This window comes from Otolemur garnettii, unplaced genomic scaffold (genome assembly GCF_000181295.1).
Source record: "Otolemur garnettii isolate 467f Iridium unplaced genomic scaffold, OtoGar3 scaffold00033, whole genome shotgun sequence".
Lineage (NCBI taxonomy): Eukaryota > Metazoa > Chordata > Mammalia > Primates > Galagidae > Otolemur > Otolemur garnettii.
The window spans coordinates 7,385,467-7,407,706 of NW_003852428.1; the positions used below are offsets into that span (position 1 = coordinate 7,385,467).

A 22,240-nucleotide genomic window follows, 5' to 3' on the forward strand; every position below is an offset into this window, starting at 1 on the left:
AGAGAGAGAGAGAGAGAGAAAAGGCCTGTATCTCATTTTACTTCTTAATAACCTGTAACAAAGCTGTACATAGTACTTGCACTAACATCAAAGTACTTAAAACTTGTAGATTTTGTAGGAAATGAATGTTGGATTTAGTTAATGTTTTTTTTTTTTGTGTGTGTGTGTGTGTGTGTATTCAGTTAATTTTTTTTTTGAAAGTTTGAGCTACAAATTTAATTTTGAATGGATACAAGGCTATTTATTGTATCTGTTTATTTTTTACATGAGGTTTAAAGTAATTTGTGTCTTTTACAAAACATTTTCATTTCATCTGGTTTGCTAAATTTATTAGCATAAACCCATACATATTATTATAATTGTCTTTTTTTACTAGCAGAATTTTAATGATGTTCATCCTCTCTTTTTCTGGGGAGTCTGGCTAAATTTCTATTAATTTTAAGAAGTATGATTTTCTCAAGAATATTATTAAAAAGGCCCAAGCATTTTGAAAAATTTCAAATATTGGCTTGGCTCCCATAGCACAGTGGTTATAGTGCCAGCTACGGTTCGAACCCATCCCAGGCCAGCTAAACAATGACAACTGCAACAAAAAAAATTGTCAGGCATTGAGGCAACTGCTTGTGAGGCTAAGGCAAGAGGATCATGTGATCCCAAGAGTTTGGGGTTGCTGTGAGCTGTGACACATGGCATTCTATCCAGGGCAACATAGTGAGATCTTGTTTCAAAATAAATAAATAAACAGATAAACAAACATGAAAAATTTCAGATATTAAACTGTCTTACTTTGAAAATATGAGAGAAACCCAGTATTAGTCACCGTGACAATTAAAGCTTCCAGATATTTACTTGGTAACTTTTCATCTTACTTTTTCTTTGATCAAAGAGGACTGGAACTTTCAGCTCAATATTCGTTCATTCTAATTCACCTTCAAGAACAGCAACAACTTAGACCCTGATGGTCTTTTAAACACAATGCTGGATTCTTCATTCTATATGTTACTCGTGCTCTGAACAAGCCCTGTGTGGCCCAATCCAAACCACGTGGAATCTGTCTTCTGTTAGTTGGATCAGTTTATTTAGAGAGCGTATGACCTGGCACAGCGGTCCTCCTGAGCTGTGTATATCACTGCTAATCTACCCAAATTTCATTGCTTTCTACTTATTATCTTGCATCATCTTTAAATGTATTGTATAGAGCCCACAAAAAAAAAATCAGGTATACATATAAATTTGTCTTTGCTTTATATTTGAATTTTCTTTTTTAGACACTTGTATAACAGTATATAAAGATTCTAGAGCTATGATATATATTATTTTATTAACATCATCAACTTAAAAATATTTGTTTTGCTTATTGGGCATTCTGCTGAGAGATTTACTGACATCTAATTTATCCCTATTACTGCTTTGACTATTAGTTATTACTGTCTCTACTTTTCATATGAGAAAATTAGGCTTTAGGGGGTATTTACATTCTTTAGTGCCATAATGATATGACACCAAGCTCCTACTTACATATTCTTGTTTTATTCTGGTGCCTCCTAATCAACAAAAATAACTATTTTTACTTACAGTAAAACTGCTATAGTTGACCACCTCCCCATGTTGCCAAAATATTAAGTCAAAAGCACAGACAGAATCCAAATAAAGAAATATGCCCTCTGAGCCCTGAAAGGAAGCTGTCAAGTGTGCCATACTGAAAAGGATCAGATTCAAATTTTTGAAATAAGCCCCTGACCTGCAGGGAAAAATGGACTATGGATAAGGGAAAAAGCAGAAACAGAGGTAACACGACCTGTAAGGTGCTCACAGCAACCATCGGAGTGAGAAAGAACAATGCATGTGCCGTATTATACTGCAGCACAGGGAAGGGGCTAGACTGAGGGCATTTTTAAGAAGACAGAATCACAAAAGCTTTGAAATCTTTTCATAAGCAGAAATGGAGAAAGAAAAGTCAACAATATTATCAAATTTCACTGTTGAGTGACGGAGCAGAGAGTGTGATAGTTCTGGTTACACATTCTCATAAGAAAAGGCACCAAATGAATTCAGTAACTTGAACTTAATGATTTGAAGCATTCTGAATAACATCTCCATTTTTAATTAACTCGACTAAGGGGAAAATCTGGGCAAAATTGCAGACTTTGCAGCCCTTTTAATGCTGATGAGTAGAGTGACACGGGGTCAACCATGAGCCAAGTCACCCTATTCTCTAGCACAGGAAAACAATGAGACACTCTGAACTGGCCTCATTGTGTCCCAAGTCACAGCTTTGACCTGCCCTCACTTTTTCATTGGCTGAATTTGCAAAGTGAGGCTGTTTGGGTGGGTGTTTTGTAATCCACTCTTCTGTGTTAAATTAGCTTCATCATATTTTAAAACTTCTCCCTCCATTAAAATTCTGTTATTCAAAACTAAGAGATGTTTGGTGATATTCCGTCAATTTCTTTCAAATGATAGAATGTGGATGATTAAGGGGACAAGTGTGATGACAAATCCAAAAAGAATTCTTGAATTCCACCCTTTTGCAGAACAGATAAATAGGGCTGTAGGTTGAGACTCACTGTACATTCCCCTGGGGAAACTTCCCTTCGCTGGAAGGTGAGTTTCCCCCCATGCCTCTGTTTAAATATTGACTGTTCTGTGAATCTGTCTCTCTTTCTTGCTCACTGAGGTAAAAACTTCTTGAAGACAATGGACTCTGTTTGATTCATCTCAGCACATCACTCAACGCATAGTGGGGATGTAATTAATTCCTTTTTTTCCATTCAATTACATTGAATTGGATTTTAGCTTGAATAAACATGAAAACATATTGAAGCAGGCCAGAGCTATGGCTGAATGGATGTGTAGAAATGACAGGATTTAGGTGAGACATGTGAGAAACGGGCAGGAATACAAATCCAAAAATAACTTCAGAAGGGAGGGCTTCAATAGGACATGAAGCCCTTTGAACAATCATTAACCTGGAGGATTTGGGAAACAGTGCAATGGACTGGGGGTTATAGCTAAATTCAGGACAAAAGTAAGCAAGAATGATCACAAATTCTTATGCAACTCAGAATAAGGATCAAACTTGAAAATGAATCGCTTTTTTAACCCAGAATTTTCTGATGATTCTTACTGTTTTGCCAGGGGTTTGAAACATACTGTGACTTGTCCACATAACTGGCTCATATAAAACTATGTAAAGCTTAGAACCCTTATTTAATTCTAATAGCAACTATATATATATAATATACTTAAATTTAATATGTATATTTGATATATTTATATATATTTATGATATATTTATATGTATATTTAACATATTATATTGAATATATATTTATAAATATATATATTATGTTACATATAGTATATATTTATATGCATATTTATATGTATATTGATAATTTGATATGTATATTTAAATCTATAATTAAATTATATATCAGCTTCTTTTATATATATAAATATAACACTTAAAACCCTGGAGGATGTAGAAAGGAAGATGGATCAGCTCACTGCAGTGTAACCTTCTTTTCTGCATTTTCCTCGAGTGCCATCATGTTAATGAATATGGTTATAATATATATGGAGCTTGTGCTATCTATACTTCTTATCTTATTATAATCTCACATTCCACGCTCTGCCACAATAGGATATTCTCAATTAATCACAAATTATAGACATCAAAGCTAACAATATTCATGTTATTTTATTAGTGATTTCTAACTTACCAAACAACTCATCACTAGCCAGACCTCAGAGCTTTAGATCTTTTTACCTCCTAAATCATCAATAATGATTATTCTTATGTAAATATTCTTATATATGTGTCTCAATTTTGTGGGGGTTTTTTTGCCAGGAAACTAATATACTTTTGACTTTCTTTCTTTTCCTGATTGTTTTTTTCTCAATATTTTTGTGATCTTCTTGGCTTTTTAATTTTCTGGTACTATCAATTTTTAAACTCAGTCTTTTTTTTCTCACCTACTCCTTTTGGGGGGGAGGGAGGGAGTTAACACAAGGGTGTCTATGTTTAGATTGCATCATTTGCATTTGTAATTTAAAGGTCAAAGTCTGAGCTATAGTTTAGTCCTTCACCCAAGAAATGTCCCATAAACTCTGTGTTGTGTCCTATAGGTGGAAATCTACTCACCCTTCTCCCCCACCCCCGCCCTGCTTCTTACACTCCTGTTTTCTTTCCTGTGGGCCTTGAGTTGCTTTTACTTTATCTTTCATCACGTGCAGTTTCACTGCTTTAAATAACCACGTTTGTCATGACTTCCTTTAAGATTATAAAGCCCAACACATTTCTCTTATGAACTCCAGGCTATGTAAAAAAATGACTTCTCTATATCTCTCCCGAGACTGCCACAAAAGTACCCCATTTGCTCTCCCCCCAACTGAGCTCTTGACCTTCTTCCTTCAAATGTCCTACATAGATGCTTCCATGTCTCAGTTGATTGCAGCTTCATTTTTTTAGTAACTGTGGCCAAACATGTAGCCTTTGGGCTTGACCTCTTGTTTGTCTTCTATTTCATATCTATTGCTTTGGGAAGCCTCTGTCTGCTCTAATTTCCAATCATATTCATGACTGGATCATGTCTTACCATTGTCACGAACACCATGCTGGTCCATGCTATCATCATCAATCTTCTGCTTACTGCAGAATTTTCTCGGTTCTTCTTGCATTCAGTTTTCTTCCCCTATTTCTGTTTTCAATATTAAAGCCACTGTGATCTCTTCAAGATATAAATTGATTATAAAGTGCCACTGCTCAGGACTATCTATCATCTCTCCAGCTCCTGCACTACGTCCCCCTACCTGGGGGAACTTCCAGTCAGTTCACTGATGCCTTCTGTCTTCCTTTTGGCCCAGGAGCCTCTGATCATAATTGCCTTCTTGCAGTTTCAGGAAACTGCTAATAATATTTCTAAAATAATTATTTTGTTCTTCCTATTGCCTCTGCCAAAAATGCTCTTCCCTGAGATGTCTATTTGGCTAACTCCTTGACCTTCTTCAAATATTTGCAATAATTTCTTCTTTTTAATGAACCTCATTTGATTCCTCATGGTAGTTTCTTATTGATGCTTATAAAATTAGTCACTTCAACACGATTATGTTATCTAATAGTTCTCTATGTCAGAAGAATAAGGTATTTCTCGCTGGTCTAAACATCAAAGTGTGGGCGGAGCTTTATTCCTTTCTTCAAGCTCTAGATGATACTTTATTCTCTCATCTTTTCCAGCTTCCACAGAACTCTGATTCTTCTACACAGCCCTCTACTTTTTAGAACCAGTAACAAGCTGCTGAGCAAGCCTCATCTCTTTCCCTCTCTCATCCAGCTGGAATACATTCTCCCCTTTTTAAAAACATATATGATTAGATCATTTCCATCTAGAGAAACTCAGACAATTGGCTCGGTGCCTGTGGCTCAAGCGGCTAAGGTGCCAGCCACATACACCTAAGGTGGCAGGTTCGAATCCAACCCGGACCCGCCAAACAACAATGATGGTTACAACCAAAAAATAGCCAGGTGTTGTAGTGGGCGCCTGTGGTCCCAGCTACTTGGGAGGCAGAGGCAGGAGACTCACTTGAGCCCAGGAATTGGAGATTGCTGTGAGCTGTGAAGCCACAGCACTCTACCCAGAGGGACAGCTTGAGGCTCTGTCTCCAAAAAAAAAATTAAACAAATAAATAAAAATAGAAACTCAGACAATTCCCCCAAATGGAGTACCTCAAAGTTCATCATATCTGAGGAGTCTCTGTAACCATTAAAAGCAACATATCCAGAGGGTCCCTGAATTAGACACCCATCTTCGAGGATCTGATACGCTGCCTCCCCTATTTAATATGGCAACAGCTCTGAACCTCTCCACCGCCTCTGCTATCCTTTTCCTTGCTTCTTTCTCTTTCTCCTTTAGTTTTCTCTTTCTCCTTTAAGTGCAGCTTTTGTTACTTTCTGACACATTACACACTGCTACTCCCCGCTCCTGTCTGTGCAAGGGCAGGGATCTTTGCTGGCTTTTTTCAGTGAAGTATCCAAGTACTTCCCTGTACTTTGGCACCTGGTATGTCTTTCCAAAAATATCACTGGGGCAATATCACTTTTTAAAGTGACTGATGGAGAAAGGGATAATCTTACACTTTATTAACATGAATTTGCCAAAGGATCAATGCCATTCACACTTCCATTATTCTCCTCCCTCTCTCTTTATGTGCAATTATTGCTTTATTACATGGATAAAAGGTAGGGTTTGAATGGGGATTAAATCATAATACACTTTAATTTGTGGGCAATAGATTTGTTCTCCTATTTCCTGAATTAACGTAATACTCGAGTTTATTTATTCATTTATTTTTAACCAACTGATGCAGATACCTCTTTGTCAGTTAGACACTGATTGAGAGATGAAAGAGCGGTGGCTCACACCTGTAATCCCAGCACTCTGGGAGGCTGAGGCCAATTAAGGTAGATCAGAAACTGGATACTCCTGTGCCCTGTGTAACCCATTCCAATTTCAAGTGATTGGTCACTTTTTAAAAGCTTTCCAGTGATTAAAAGTGAAGTTCTCAGCCATTGCCTAACTCTCACTTTGCTCAGTCTGGCACATCCGGGTGGGGCATAGTCACTGGTGAGTGTGAAATTAATGACAACTTAGAAGGTCAGAGATGTTTTGTGGTTTTTCATCTTGTATAACACCTCCATTCTTGGAGTTAGGGGCTGTAATATTAAGAAAATTCTTATTTCCTGCTCCTTCTCTTCTCTTTCTCCTCATTCACTTGTTTTCTTTTCCAGAAATGCACATGAATCATTCCAAACCTAAATAGAATTCAGTGCAAAATACTTTGGATTTTGATGTGTTCGGTTAAACAGATATCTACTTATTTACTCATCCAATTTTTGAACCATTTGTTTTTATTTTAAATATTATGACTTTTATGGTTAAAAGGTGCTTTATTTATACTACTTTTACATATTTAGTGATGCTTATTTAAAAAATATTGCTGATGCATTTTTTATAAGAAACTGATATGTTATCAATTACCATGGCTGTAATTCATTAATCTGATTTTATAACAATTACTTATTAATAGTTCAGTAGATTTTTGTTTTATGTGCTCATACTTTAAGCATATAATGCATTGGGGAATTAAAGATTCATAATACCTTTCAATGACATTATTTTCTATGATGTTCACCCTTCTTTCACATAGCACCAGATTATTTTTATGTAACAAGTTTTGAAGTTAACAGTAATAGTGGGATTTGTATATTATACTTCTTCCTTTATTTTTGGTTCCACTGAAAAATTGTAAACATAAGATTCCTACTTGTAAAAATGTATATAAATTATGTATTGAAAAATATTACAATTTTAAGTCAGTGACCTACCTCTTTAGTGTAGCTTAAAGTTCTAACTAAAAGCAACTTTTGAAATTAATGGCTCTGCCACCGTCTTCTTAACCTTTTAAAGTTATTCTTCCCCAAGGGATAGAATATTATTTTACTGAGGAACTCTGCATAAGACTGAAAGCTATAAATTTTTAGGTCCGGATCCTAATGTGGTCTAGGGTGAATAAATAGTTTTCTGGGGTGAACTCACGTGAGTCACATTAGATTTCTAAGTGCCAGAGGTTACTACTTAACACTTAGAAAAAGGCAATTTAGAAGAGTGATGCGTGAGAAGGGCTCCTTTTGCTCCAGTTGGGTGACTACATTTTCTTTTCTTTTGTCTTCTCTCCTCCTCCCCTTTTCTGTTCTGTAAAGATCAGTTAATGCCTCTACTTTATGATGTGATCAGATATAGAGAGAGCCTTTGGACAATATAACATTTATCACTCAGGATGAAAATGTAACCTACTTTGCAAAGTCTCATGATCCTAAAAGTATATTTCATTTTTATTTTATTTATGTATTTATAGACAGAGTCTCACTTTGTCGCCCTTGGTAGAGTGCAGTGGCATCATAACTCACAGCAACCTCAAACTCTTGGGCTCAAGCAATTCTCTTATCTCAGCTTCCCAAGTAGCTGAGACTACAGGCACCCACCACAGCACCCAGCTGTTTCCTTTTTCAGTTTTTATACTTTTTTTTTTTTTTTTGGCCAGGGCAAAGTTTGAACCCACCACTTTCGATATATGGGGCCTGAGTCCCTCTCCTTGAGCCCCAGGAACCACCCAGCACTGAGCTATTTTTAGAGACAGGATCTCACTCTTGCTCAGGCTGGTTTTGAACCTGTGAGCTCAGGAAATCCTCCTGCCTCAGCCTCCCAGAGTGCTGGGATTACAGGTGTGAGCCACTGCACCTGGCATATAACAAAATTATGTCATTGCTCACTCTGTGACATCTCCAAGTGTCAGCTAAAAAGGGTTGCTTGTGTATGACTAAAATCACATTTATCTTCCAAATATTTTTACTTATTTTACTGTGAAAACTCATGAGCATCTCTCTTAAATAATATGGTTACTAGCTAAGCTCACATCTTGTATTTTACTGGTCATTGAATCAGTACCATTTGGTGTCTCATTGCTGCCCTGCTCAGAGATGACACATTTCTATTACAATGATCTCTAACCAGATTATCTGTTTCTAGGACCTTTCTCTCTGGCTCTCAATTTCTTTGTCTTTACAACTACCATTCATAGTGATCCATTTAATTAATTTAAATTAATTCATCCACTTATTTATCATTTCTTGGCTTGCAAAAACCGAACAAACACGCACTCTTCCAGCTTCTTAAAACCTACTTATCAAACAAAGTGGGATGACACTTAATGTTTCTCGTAGGATGGGCCTTTGTCACACAGTGTCACCAATATAACTGACTTTGTGAGAATAGATGTGGTACAGAAACGTGAATGATAAACGTGGGTCACATTGCCGTTTCACAAATGGTCATCATCCTAATCACATCAACTATTAACCAATTGATGATTAACAGTTTCCCACCATTGGTACCCAAAAGTCATCATTTCAGCATTCAGCTAGGCTCACTGACAGACTAAAAATTCATTGCTAAAATGACCACTCACATTATTTTAACTCTCAAGCAAAGTATGATGATCAACTAACATAATCCAAAGTCATTTTCCTAATATTTTGATGTAACTTCTGCTGTGGGTGTATAATGCTACCTCCAACCATATAACCATTGTTATATTATAGCCATCAACTATTCATATTATAATCTATGTTCAGATTAGTCATAACTTCTGAAACATTCATAGCAAGTGCTTATTAATTACAAAAACTTTGTAACTGTGGAGCCAGATTCATGTCTTTAAATCTAAAGCCATAATATTTTTGTAATTTTTACCTGAATTATTTACCAGGGTTTCTATAAAATGTCTAATATATTCATTTTCAGTAGATACTTCAGGTTGAAAACTGTATGATTTATGTCACATATTTACACCCATTCTTCTTTAAATATAATTAAATATCTACGCTATGAACCTTTAATCCAAAAATAAATCATATAAAATTAATTTCACTAAAAGCATATAAGAGATTTCTCTGTATACGTTGGAGATAACAGTTAATTGTCAACATTGCTATGTCTTCCTTAAATTAGCTGTTGGAAGATATAACATTTCTCCAAAAGTGTTTATAATTAGCTATAATTACATTATAAAGATTCATAGATTATAATTTATTTACAACTACATAAAACTTTCTAAACTATCTCACTTTTGTTAGCTTAATGACAAGAATTCCAGAAGGGGATTTATAAAAATTTGGTCAATGAATTTGTTACCTTCTTTGCTATGTTCTGGTTATGGATTGATGCAAAATTAGAGAATGTGAAATAAGTTGCTCTATGGATACTTTGTTTCTATATCATAAGTAATAAATCTTTCCTTTTATGTGCTAAAATGATTTGGTTAGAGGCATAAAAAACAAGTGCATGTTCAGGGCGACGCCTGTGGCTCAAAGGAGTCGCCAGCCCCATATGCCGGAGGTGGTGGGTTCAAAACCCAGCCCCGGACAAAAACTGCAAAAAAAAAAAAAAAAAAAAAAGAACAAGTGCAAGTTCATGCATGGATACAGTGACTCACCTCATTCATTCTGTATCCTTCTTTTAGTACTCAATTTTCTAATGATGTTAAAACTTTCAATGCTGTGATTTCCATATCTAGATTGTGTAGATTATGTATATTTACCTTTTTAAGAGATCTGAATAACCATTTTTGGAATAGTTTCATTCCATGAAATTTGTTGCATGATTTCTATCAGAATTTTATCCCTGTTATGTCTTATAGGCTTTCAAAAAGAACAAAATTATTCAGGCTGTACTACCATTGATGTTTCAGTTGCTTTAATTCTCTCAAAATGTCTTTTTCTCATATTGTATTTTCTTTTTCTATATTTTATATTTTCAAAATCTTCTAAGAGTTTAGAGACTTTAAAACAAACCTTGTAAATTTTCACTTTACCATGGCAAGCAAATTGAGATATTCTATGAACAGGTTGTGTGTGTGTGTGTGTTTTAATGTTTTCATGTGTCAGAAATAAGGAAAAGTTAAGTTGTTGAGCTTATGTGACCTAAAAGGTTTCATATAAAAGGTGACTTTTCAGCTCTCTTGGGTAAAACACTTCTTAAATATATATTTATTATTTGAAAAAATACTGTTATTCTTCCTAGATGGAAACATTACTGGTGCTCATGGAGTTACTTAGGTGAATTTTGATGCTCTAAGTAATAGTAGAATCTTAAGTATGAACCTTCAGCAATTTAAATCATTTACTTATATTTATAGGACAAAAAGCGGTCATAATATGTTGTCTTTCTTATTGAAAACCTCTTCTCTACTGAACCATAACTTTTCTAATATATATTCAAAAAACATTTGATTATTTACATTTTAATAACAGGAGTATTTGTCTGTGTACCTCAGTTAAATAAATTATGGCTTCTTATTGATTAAGCCTACAACTACTGTTTCAAATTTGAGTTCAAGTTTCATAATCCATAAGGAAATAAAAATACTCTATCATTAGCGTTTTCATTTGTACATCTAAGCCCTTAATTTTTTAATTATTAAATGAAAGCCTACGTGACTTAATGACTTAAATATGTACCTCTTTTGTAGAAATTTTAATAATTAATTTGAACCTCAATTTGTTGTACCATGTATTTTTATAGTCTTAAGGTTGCAATAGAAAGTCAAACCATTACTTAAAAATGAAACAGAGCACATTAATTTCCTAAATATGAAAGGCAACGGTAATCTAGTGGGAATTTCTTTTCCCCACTGTACTGTAGTTAGTGCAATGTTGATTTAGTAGAAGGACAAAGGCGATATTTTATCTTATTTTTTTCTCTTAAGAAATATTGTAGATTGATTTTTCTTAAATCACTAATTAGATCTCCTAGACTAAGCATGATAACAATATCTATATGATTACCAACTGAAAAATAACTACAGAGAAATAAATGACCATGGTAACATGCAGGACTCTGTGAAGGGATGATGTTACATTCATTGTCTAGTATTAAATTATACGTAGGGAATTTCAGAGAACGATTATTACAGGCTGATACCTAATTGAATGCTAACTTGTTCCATGTCTATTTGACAGCTGCACTCCAATTCTGACAAAGGTGATGGGTCTGTCAAGTACATCCTCACTGGAGAAGGTGCTGGGACTATCTTTATCATTGATGACACCACGGGTGACATCCACTCAACAAAAAGCCTCGATCGAGAGCAGAAGACCCACTACGTGCTTCACGCACAGGCTATTGACAGACGGACAAATAAACCTCTCGAACCTGAATCCGAGTTTATCATCAAAGTGCAAGACATCAACGATAATGCTCCCAAGTTCACAGACGGACCATACATTGTCACAGTGCCTGAAATGTCAGATATGGGTAAGAAAAATGATTTTTATGGTTAAGCCATGATATATTATTGAAAATACCAAAGTCATATTTTAAAGACCAATATGTACATGTGTGCATGCATAGAAAAATCTATTGAAGTTTCAAAATATTTTAACTTCTTTGTGGGATAAGCTTTGAAAGACTATTTGGCCAGCTATTGTGTTTTAAAATTAATTTCTGTACATGTAAGTACAGGTAATAATTTGATCTCATGAAAAAAGAATTATAAATTGGAAAACACCTGCAATTCTTGCTTAATGAATATGGTTCTCTGAGCACATATTCATTATACATACAGTTAAGAACATACCAACACATTTATTATGATAATTTTTCACAAAATAGACTTTACAACACTGGAAATTTTTTGCTATGCCTTTGAATCATGTAGTTTATGAACAAATTCTAACAGTAATAATGGAAATAGTTATTACATTTATCAATAAAACTTCAATTTTTATTACATTTACATATCATACTTATTTCAAAAATCTCTGAGAAATATTTTGAATATAATTTTGAAGTTGTAAAAACTAGCATGGGATATGACGTCATTTTCCCAAGAACGCATATCTAGAAAATGGCCAAGGGTAAATTATTCCAGCTTCCCTTGAAAGCAAATCCTGCCTTGTGGTCAATACATCACGGTCCAGGTCTTGAACTTCTCTGCTGACTTAGGACTTTTCCTTCACACACAGGTTTCTGTGGTGTAGCTTTTTAATTTTATATGTAACTCATATGATTGTTAATATGTAGGTGAAATAAAGTTCAATTATGATAATACATTTTTAGCTAGTATTATGAGACCCTAATTTTTTTTTTTTTTTTTTTTTTGGCTGGGGCTGGGTTTGAACCCCTCACCTCCAGTATATGGAGCCAGTGCCCTACTCCTTTGAGCCACAGGTGCCGCCCAAGATCCTAATTTTTATAATGCACTTTGAATTCATATTCTACGTACTTCATTTTACTGCTCATATACGATTACTTTCAATTAGATTATTAAAGCTGCTAAACAAATCACTCCATGATTTGAATATATACATAATGTTTTTGAACAAAAGAGAGTAGCATATGTCCTTCACATTCCAGAACTCCAGCTCATTCCAGGTGTCTGGAGCTAGGTGGACAGCCTCTGGAGCGGGTAGAGGAGCTGATGAGAACACGGGACTGAGATCTTCTCCACAGCCACAGTCTCAGGGGAGAAAGCAATTACCAGGCTGATTCCCTCTGGACTGTGCAGTAGAATAGACAGCAGCTGAGAGCTTGGAAGGGCCTAGAATACCCAGACTCACGCTTACGGGTCTCCATAGAGAGTTGAGAGGGAATTAAAGGGCTCAGCACTGCGAACCCTGGGAGGCCGGTGAGAGTTTGGGTAGAAATCCAAGAACAGAATTGCCCGTGCCATGTGAAAGCATGGACAACCCATCCCTAGTCTTCCAATCTCCACTGCCTTAGGAAAGCAAAGAGTTTTGTGGCATATTCCTTTGCAGGAATGCAACAGAAAATCTACTTTAAGGAGCTGCATAAGTGCCCCTGTGATAGTACAGAAAACATAGGTAGCCACAGACAAAATACCCCAGGAAGAACAGTCCTTACTGAGGGGGTCATTGTACTGAATAGTAGATGATAAGAGCGCTAAAGGTGTTTTAAGGATGCCAAGAAAAGATTTCCATAACTGGAAGCCTTTTTTTAAAACCAAGTAACAATATAGAGATCAATTAGAATGAAGGCATGAATGGTCACTGGTTACACCCAAATTATTGCCCTAATATTTGAGAATATACCAGATTAGAAGAAATAGCTAATAATTATAAGCAAAAATGTATAATTATGGGTTTTGAAAAAAAGATTTAGAGTATATATTTATTAGGCGTATCATGTGACTGACGTGTTTTCCTAAAGTACAAAAAACAAAACCAAAAGAAAACAGATAAAGGAGGGGAATAATATTTTTCTTTGATATAAAGAATCTAATGCGTTTAGAAGTTTTAATAGATAGTTTCTGAGTTCCATGAAAGGTTAATAGAATATGAATCAAACCTAAGTAAATCCTCAGAGAGTTCCTAAAGCCTAAGGATAAAGAGGAAACTTTACAAGTGCTCAGATTTTTTTATTAAATTGCCTACTAGGAATAATATATATTCAACTCACATTTATTAGTTCAGTTACTAGAATCTGGCCAAGAGTCCAATCCCATCCATACAGCTTACATGGAAAAAAAAAAAAAAACAAAACTGAAGTCTCAACTTTACTTTGTCTAGTTAAAATTATCTGTAGGATAAAATAAATATTTGGAGAATGATCTAGAAAATACATCACCTTCCTATCTAATCTGGAAAAATATTTGAAAAAGTATTGAAATTGAAAATATTTGAAACGAATCAGAACAGAGGTCTAAATGCCGATGAAAAGGACAAGGAGAGGAAACAGTTGTCAGTAACCAACCTGGAAATGAATGTGTGTTTTTGCTCGCAAAGTGTATGTGTGCGTGTCCAAAGAGTTCCCTACAAATGGCTACTTTTGTGTTGTAAACGGGTCCTGTCCAGTCTAAGAAGGAATCACAAAGTATCTAAGAACCATTACAGCCGAAGCTGTGGGTGGAGGCCTTGAGGACTCTCGCGCATCTGAGAGTCCTCACCAAAGGCTTAGAGTGGAGAATGGAAACGGAGGAAAGTTAATGTTCTTAGGTTCTCTTGCTGAGATGCATGCTGTGGAGTGGAGGGACAAAAAGTGGTATCTACAGGGATTACTGAAAAAGGACAATGCGGAGTAACTTTTAAGACTCTGTACTATTCTGTTTTCAGGCAAGAGTCAATTGAAAGAATAATTTTACAGAAGCCATAGGCTGGATATTGGAAATTATATTTAAGTAGTATGTGTGTGTGTGTGCTTGTATACACTCATGATTGAGGTAAAACAAACACCCCAAAATCATCATAATAAAATATAGTGCACATTACAGCATGAACATATAGAGGAGATGGTATGAAAGTTAGTGAAGTGAGTTAGAGGAACTCACTTTCCATTGTGTGCTTAAGAATGGGGGATACTTCAATTAGCTTTGCTTTGAAAAATAAGCTGATGATATGCAAAGCAAAGATCAACAAATAATGGAAAGGGAGGCAAATCTGGCTTGCTATCTATTTTTGTAAATAATGTTTTCCTGGAACACAGCCAAGCTCATTCATTGGAAGATTTTCTAGGGTAGTTTTCTTACTGAAAAGGCAGAATTGAATGGTTGGGATGAAGACCGTGTTGCTGGTTCACAAAGCATAAAATACTATGTTACCTTATATAGAAAAATCTGCCAATACTTGTAAGAGGCCACAGGGGATAAAACCAGGGTCAAGGGAAGAATTATAGAGTCAGAGTCCTGACAGAGGGGCTGTCTGCTCATCTGTGACGTGTTCTGCGAGCCCTTCTGGACCATGTACATATGCATGGAAGATTGGAATTGTTACCAATATGTAGAATGTCTTCTTCCCCTTGGGTAGACACAGATTTTTAACCAGTATGAAGGGTTACCTCATGTGTTACTAAGAAAATGTAGTTTTGTTGGAGAATACGGCTTTGTTGTGATATATCCAAGCCCATATGCACAAGGAATATCGGAAGGACACACACACATAGTTGCAGGTGGTTACTTCTGAAAAAATTGGGCTGTGATTTATGTGGTATGCAAGAAGTGAATTCTTCTAAAATGATAATAAAAAGTGAAATCTAAATTCACAATTTAAATTCATACAACAGTGATGGACAGAGTGTTTACACCTGTAATCCTAGCTCTCTGGAAGGCCATGGCATGTGGGTTGCTTGAGCTTGGGAGTTTGAAACCAGCCTGAGCAGGAGCGAGACCCTGTCTCTAAAAAATAGAAAAACCAGCCAGGTGTAGTGGCTGTTGCCTGTAGTCTCAGCTACTTGGGAGGCTGAGACAAGAGGATTGCTTTAGCCCAAGAGTTTAAGGTTGTTGTGAAGTAAAACCCCACAGCCCTCTACCCAGGGCATCAGAGTGAGACTCTTTCTCAAAAGTTTTTTTTTCCTTATAACACTAACACTTAATTTAAAGATCTATGGGTTCCTAACCCTGACTAAAGACTAATAATAATGTAGGTATGCGACAGAAATTTCTCACAACATAGTGACTAATATCATCACTTTTACCATCTCTCTACTCATTAATTGAGTTTTGAATCATCTAGTCATTTAATCAAATCTCTATATCTATCCAATTCTGTCTGGAAAGAACGAAAGTGTAAAGGCATTTTTATGTGCTGAGAGCTGTGATAGCGGCAAGTAATAAAACAGTAAATAAAACAAGGCCACTATCTTTGAGCAGACTGCAGACCAACAGAAAAGTTAAACTCAGTGTCGGGTAAGCAAAAAAACAGAGGAACTATGGAGTAGCCCGGAGCCCAGCTTGTGCATTAGGAAAGACATCTTTAATGAATCTTAGATAATTAAGTGGGGGTTGTCAACTAGAAAAAGAGGCAAAAATGGGTCTTCCACTTAGAGGTTGCAATGATGAAAATAGTCTTTTCTTCCCAGTGAGTTTGTAACCAGTTAGGGGTGTGTGTGGCCGTGTGCATGCATGTGTGTTGGAGAATTAAACACGAACGTCATGCAAATGATAGATTCCTTACATAGCTTTGCAAAATATGATATGAGAGTATAGTGAAGGCAGCACCAGAGATGTCCTGAGTGTGCAAGATTTTGTCAAATTACAGTTTTTTGCATCTCAACAGTGCAAAGTAAAGGTCATAGAACCACTCCAAATAATTGCAGCATGCGGTATTGCCAGGGAGAAAAGCATGATGTGGTCGTATATTTCTTGTCTGTGGGAAATAATCAGCAAAAAAATTCTATGGCTTTCTGCATCGTTTAATAAAGAAAGATGCAAAAATAAACTGAAGTCGTTTTGAAGCAAGCGTAGTATAAAGTTTTTCTCTAGTCTTTTGATTTACACAATGTAATTTCAACTATTCTGTAGGAAAGTGTATTCTCCCAGGAAAGAGTTTTTCAACCTTTCCACTATTGATATTGACGTTTTTGGCTGGATAATTCTTTGTTGTGAGGACTCGTTCTGGGAATCGTGGGATGGTCAGCAGCACCCTCCACCCAGTAGGTGCCAATAGTGTCTCTCCCACTGCCGCCAAATGGTGATGCCTCCAGACATTACCACACAGTCTCCATGGGGAAAAAGTGCTTTCAGCTGAGAACTATTGCCCTAGGAATTAGGATGAAATATCAAATTTCAAACATAAATTAAGAAATATATTTGTTAAATGTATAGTCAGTACAAAGAGAATTCATAATGCTAGAATTCTATGCCATATGCTTTATAAACAAAATTTGTTAGATCTGGCAAGGTGAACAATTGTGGTGTTCAAATAGGAATGGTCCTATTCAAATGCATGATATTATGAAAACATGAAGAAAAATATTCAATAAAAAGAGGTTATTATTTCCATGGTATGGCTTCTTTAAAAGAAATCTTCATTTTATAACTCTAATTTAGAGGACCACTTCACTTGTGTTGTGCACCTAGGTAAGTAACTGGTGGTTACATTTCTATAGTTTTGTAATTCATCTAAGTATTTAATCCCTTTCAACAGACTGGCCATATGTGGGCAGAGTGACTTTATAATTCCAATGAGGGTAAATGTAACCTGAATTTCTCTATAAGAGACTTATACACATTTTTCATGCAAATTTAAGATTTTTAATTTTCCTTTTTTCTGTGATATACCAGCCTAGATGACTTTTTCTACCTTATATCAATTACTCCCTGGAAGTACTTCTTTAATTTAGTTTTTGATAATTTTAGCAAATGCCCAAGTTTTTTTTTTTTTCTTTGAAGTTTTTGGCTGGGGCTGGGTTTGAACCAGCCACCTCTGGCATATGGGGCTGGCACCCTACTCCTTTGAGCCATAGGCGCCTCCCAATGTCCAAGTATTTCATGAATGAGACTGAAGAAATATGAAACAAGAAGTTAATGCTGTGGTTTATCACAGAACACAGTGAAAAGTAACCATGCAATGAAATTATACCTGTTTTTTGGTTCCACAATCAATTGACTATGTGGTATTTTACAATTAAAGATAGAAGGAATAAAATGAATTTGTAAATGGCATGAAAATTCTTACATAAAAGAGCATAAAAAACGGTTATTTACCAATATTTCAAATGTACATATCATTTTAAATAAAAAGCTGATAATGGTGTTTCTTTTAGTTGTAGGTATGAATTATTATGTCTTCTATTTTGCGGGGACATACCCAAATTTCTTCAGGTAGAGTCTTTCATCTAGAACCAGGAGTTCATAGTATGAACGTCAATGTATTTGTACTGCAGTCACTCTAATTTTTTTTTTTAGTGCTTGGTATAGAGAAAGGATGTACCAGATCACAGTGCAATTTAGCTGAAAATCACATCTTCCTTTTTCAAAGAAAGATTTCTTTACAAAAATGTCTAACTCCCTGCCTCTTCTGTACATTAATAAAATATACCTATCATTAAACATCACTGAAAATTATTAAACATATTGAACGGCTTATCAAAATCGTTTCACTTATGACAGAGAAAATTTTATGTTTTGAACGGCTTATCAAAATCATTTTACTTATGACAGAGAAGGTTTTATTTTATCAAAATTATGGATATATATTTAACAAATTATAGGTTCGATGGAACACTTAAACTTGTCTTTGAAGGTAAAGTTTTCTTATTTGATCCTTAAAATCCACCAAGTTCTTTGTCTTGAAGAAGTGCTGAGGTGTCTCTGGTTTTGTTTTTTTCTTTGTTCATGACTTCTTTTTTCCCCTCTGATCCCTAAAGTCCCAAGGCCGCTCCATTTGCATCTGTGTTCCCTGTTGCAAAACAAGAGGAGGTACCAGCTGTGCTGACTTTACTGGGCTCCTGGTTGGAGCCCTGATTTAGTTCTGCCCAAACATCTTGGGATCTTCACTCTGGACAGGTGCCAGGATTTCAGTAGCCATTTAAAAATCAATACCCTGGGGCATAATCTTCAGAATAAGATCATTTTAAAAAGTTAGGCTGCTGCTTCAATTCGACATCGTACAGTGGAATCCCCATGAGGTGACATACAGGGCAACTGGACCAGTTTCGAGTGTTGTAACTTTCTTTGCTCTCATAGCTTTTTGATATCTTAGATAGCTCTTAGTTGGTAAAAAAACTGCCTCTTAATTGACCAGAGCAGCACATGCTTTCTTTGATCACAATTCTGTGGGCTGAGCTGGTTTTCTGTTGTTATCATACTTTGAACTATAGTATAATCTCCTGGCTCCAACAGGACAAGTGTCTCACTCACGTGCAGGGCACTGGCTGTCAGGCGGCCTGTGGCTCTCAGCTCGCTGGCTTGTCTCTCATCCCTCAGCAGGCAGGGCTGAGTTGCTTCCTGTGTCCTCCTATAGTGTGACAGCCAGAAGCTTCAGGGGTTTCTGGAGAGCAGTGTTGGAAGATTTGCTTCATCACTTTTGCTGTATTCTTTTTTCTTTTCTTTTTTTCTATTATTGGGGATTCAGTGAGGGTACAAAGAACCAGGTCACCTTGATTGCTTGTGTTAATTAAAACCCCTCTTATAATAGTGTTCTTCCCCCAAAAGGAGAAACACCCCTTGGCCACCCCCTCCCCTCCTTCCCTCTCTCTGTTCTCCCCATCACCCACCCCCCACTGTGTACTAGATCATTAATTATCCTCATATCAGAATTGAGTACCTGGAATTCTTGTTTCTCCATTCTTGTGATGCTTTGCTAAGAATAATGTGTTCCAGCCTACTAGGCTTTAAGCTGTACTGAAGGGCCACAGTGATTAAAACAGAATAGTATTGGCACAAAAATAGAGACATAGACATCTGGAATGGAATAGAAAACAAGGAGATGAAACTCACATCTTACATCCAGCTACTCTTTGATAAATCAATCAAGGACATACACTGGGGGAAAGATTCCCTATTCAATAAATGGTGCTGGGAGAACTGGATATCCACATGTAAAAGACTGAAACTGGACCCACGTCTTTCTCCACTGACAAAAATTGATTTTGCTGCATTCAGAACTCCCTCATTTCAAACAGGCATCCTATAAATATTTTTTTAGATGAATCCATCATGGCCCTTTGCACTTACAATTAGGTCTGGAGGGAGGAGTTTTATAGAAATGTAGCTTCTTAATTTTTGAAACATAATTGTTCTGATATATGATAAAATTCATTATTGCTTTATGAGATAATGATTCATTTTATTTTGCTATATATGAACAACTTTGTTGCTGAAAGTTTGAAAGGTGAAATAAATCAATTTAGCTTCTCACTTTTATTCAATGAGTAATGGGATTCACTGGATTGTATTTTTTGCCATGATTGATTCTTTAGCTTTTCCATTTCTTTTCAAGAAAATAGAGTAGATTTGGCAAACTCTAATCAAAGTGGTCAATTCCCAGTAGAGAATACTTGACAGGAAGAGATAAATGTTTCTGCGTACATCAAACCTTATTTAGTCACACAAATTAGGTCTGTTTGTCGTGTTTTATGAAAGGTAATAGCCAAAGAAAAAATTTCATGAGTATACCCCTAAATATAGGAAATTTGAAGACAAAAAATACCAGTCAGAAATTTGGGGCAGGGTTAAAAGCAGGTTACGCGCAAGTAATGATAAAAAATGTCCTAGGTGAATTCATCAGCGTAGCCAGTAGAATATTCTGTATAAAATTTGGCTTTAGAACTTATTGCTTCTCTTTATGGAAAGAACTTCATTACTTTTTAATAAACATAACTTAAACTTTTTACTATAAGTGATCTCAGAACATCCTTAGTCTTTTAGTTTACCACTTACTAAATGTACTTATAAATTAATTTGAATCATCTGTTGTTATACTGTCCGTGTGTCCCTTAAAAATGTTATTTCAAACTCAAGATCATCTGTACATAACAAAGTATAACAAACAAAATAGGTAACAAACAAAGAATATGTGAAGAATTAATAAAGTCAAACTACAAACATTTTACAGAGAGGTTGAGAGCTCTTCACCCGAACATTTTTTAACATATGTGTATAAATCTATGGATATTGTTAATTTTCTTTTTAAAATAATTATTTTTAATCACAAAAATGTATTGGCCTCTGATCCTGATAACCATTTTTTGTGATTTATTTCTTTCTTACTGAGGAAATAGAATAAAACCAAAAAATCTCAAAAGAGATACCTGTCATTCATTCACACTGAAAATAATGATCATTAAGTCTTCTATGCTTTTACTCCTAGATTTTAATAAAAAAAACTTAAAATTATTGTATAATTTTATCAGTTGACAATTTTAAACATGGGAAAATTACTGTATTAGTGTATATATTTCTGATATTTTATTCTAAAAATCCAGGTGTGCAATGATCACCCTAACTTTCAATTGAGCTTGATTTCTTTTCTTTCTTTTTTGAGACAGAGTCTTGGTCTATCACCCTCAGTAGAGTGCTGTAATGTCACAGCTCACAGCAACCTCCAACTCTCAGGCTTAAGCGATTCTCTTGCCTCAGCCTCCCGAGTAGCAGGGACTACAGGCACCTGTCACAACACCTGGCTATTATTTTGGTGCAGTTGCCACTGCTGTTTCACCTGGCCATGGCCGTGGTCGAACCTGCCACCCTCGGTATATGGGGCCGGCACCCTATCCACTGAGTCACAGGTGCTGCCCTGGGCTTGATTTCTAATTCTGTTTTGAATATGTAATTTCTTTTCTGAGGCACATTTTAGATAGCTTTCTTCTTTTCCTTGGAGTCACATGTAGAGTGAAATGTCATCATCAGTTAAAGAGAGAAAGTTCAACACCAAGAAGAGGAAGTGGGCACAGCAATTAGACATACAGTGAATGCATGGAAAGAATTCACAGAAAAAATTTACAGTGCCCAGGTCTAGGGTCAAGGCACAATGATCACCTTTAGAGAAAATGACAGTGCCCAGGTACCCAGTGCAGAAGGTGCCGTGTCAGATTTAAAGTAGAAACACTGCATTCTGTAGAGCTGGAGGGTACTGAGGTCAGGTGTGAACCCAGGCAAAGTGGCCTGGTGTGGAGAGAAGGTTAACACCACGTGTACAGGGAAGATACAGCAGTCAGGTGTAGAGTGAAAGCACAGGGATCTGATGTAGGAAAAGTCACTGCAGTGAGGCAGGAAGTAAAGCAGGATGGTCAGACGCAGAGGAAGGCACAGCCTGGTGTGTACAGGAAACACCACCAGCAGGAGAGAGTAAAGCTCCCCCAGAGGGAGGAAGTGTGCTCTGGGTATCACCCCAGAGGGAGGAAGTGTGCCCTGGGTATCACCCCAGAGGGAGGAAGTGTGCCCTGGG

General features: G+C 36.1%; 1 protein-coding gene across 3 annotated transcripts in view; it reads left to right on the top strand.

The window, feature by feature from the left end:
- The window catches only part of CDH18 (cadherin 18), a 276,573-nt gene that overhangs the window by 40,060 nt on the left and 214,273 nt on the right, over positions 1-22,240 (top strand). For all 3 annotated transcript variants that reach the window (XM_003789537.1, XM_012805011.2, XM_023513077.1), the window contains exon 2: positions 11,579-11,873. In XM_003789537.1, coding sequence (XP_003789585.1) covers positions 11,579-11,873 — 295 coding nt within the window. The remainder of the gene's footprint in view (positions 1-11,578; positions 11,874-22,240) is intronic.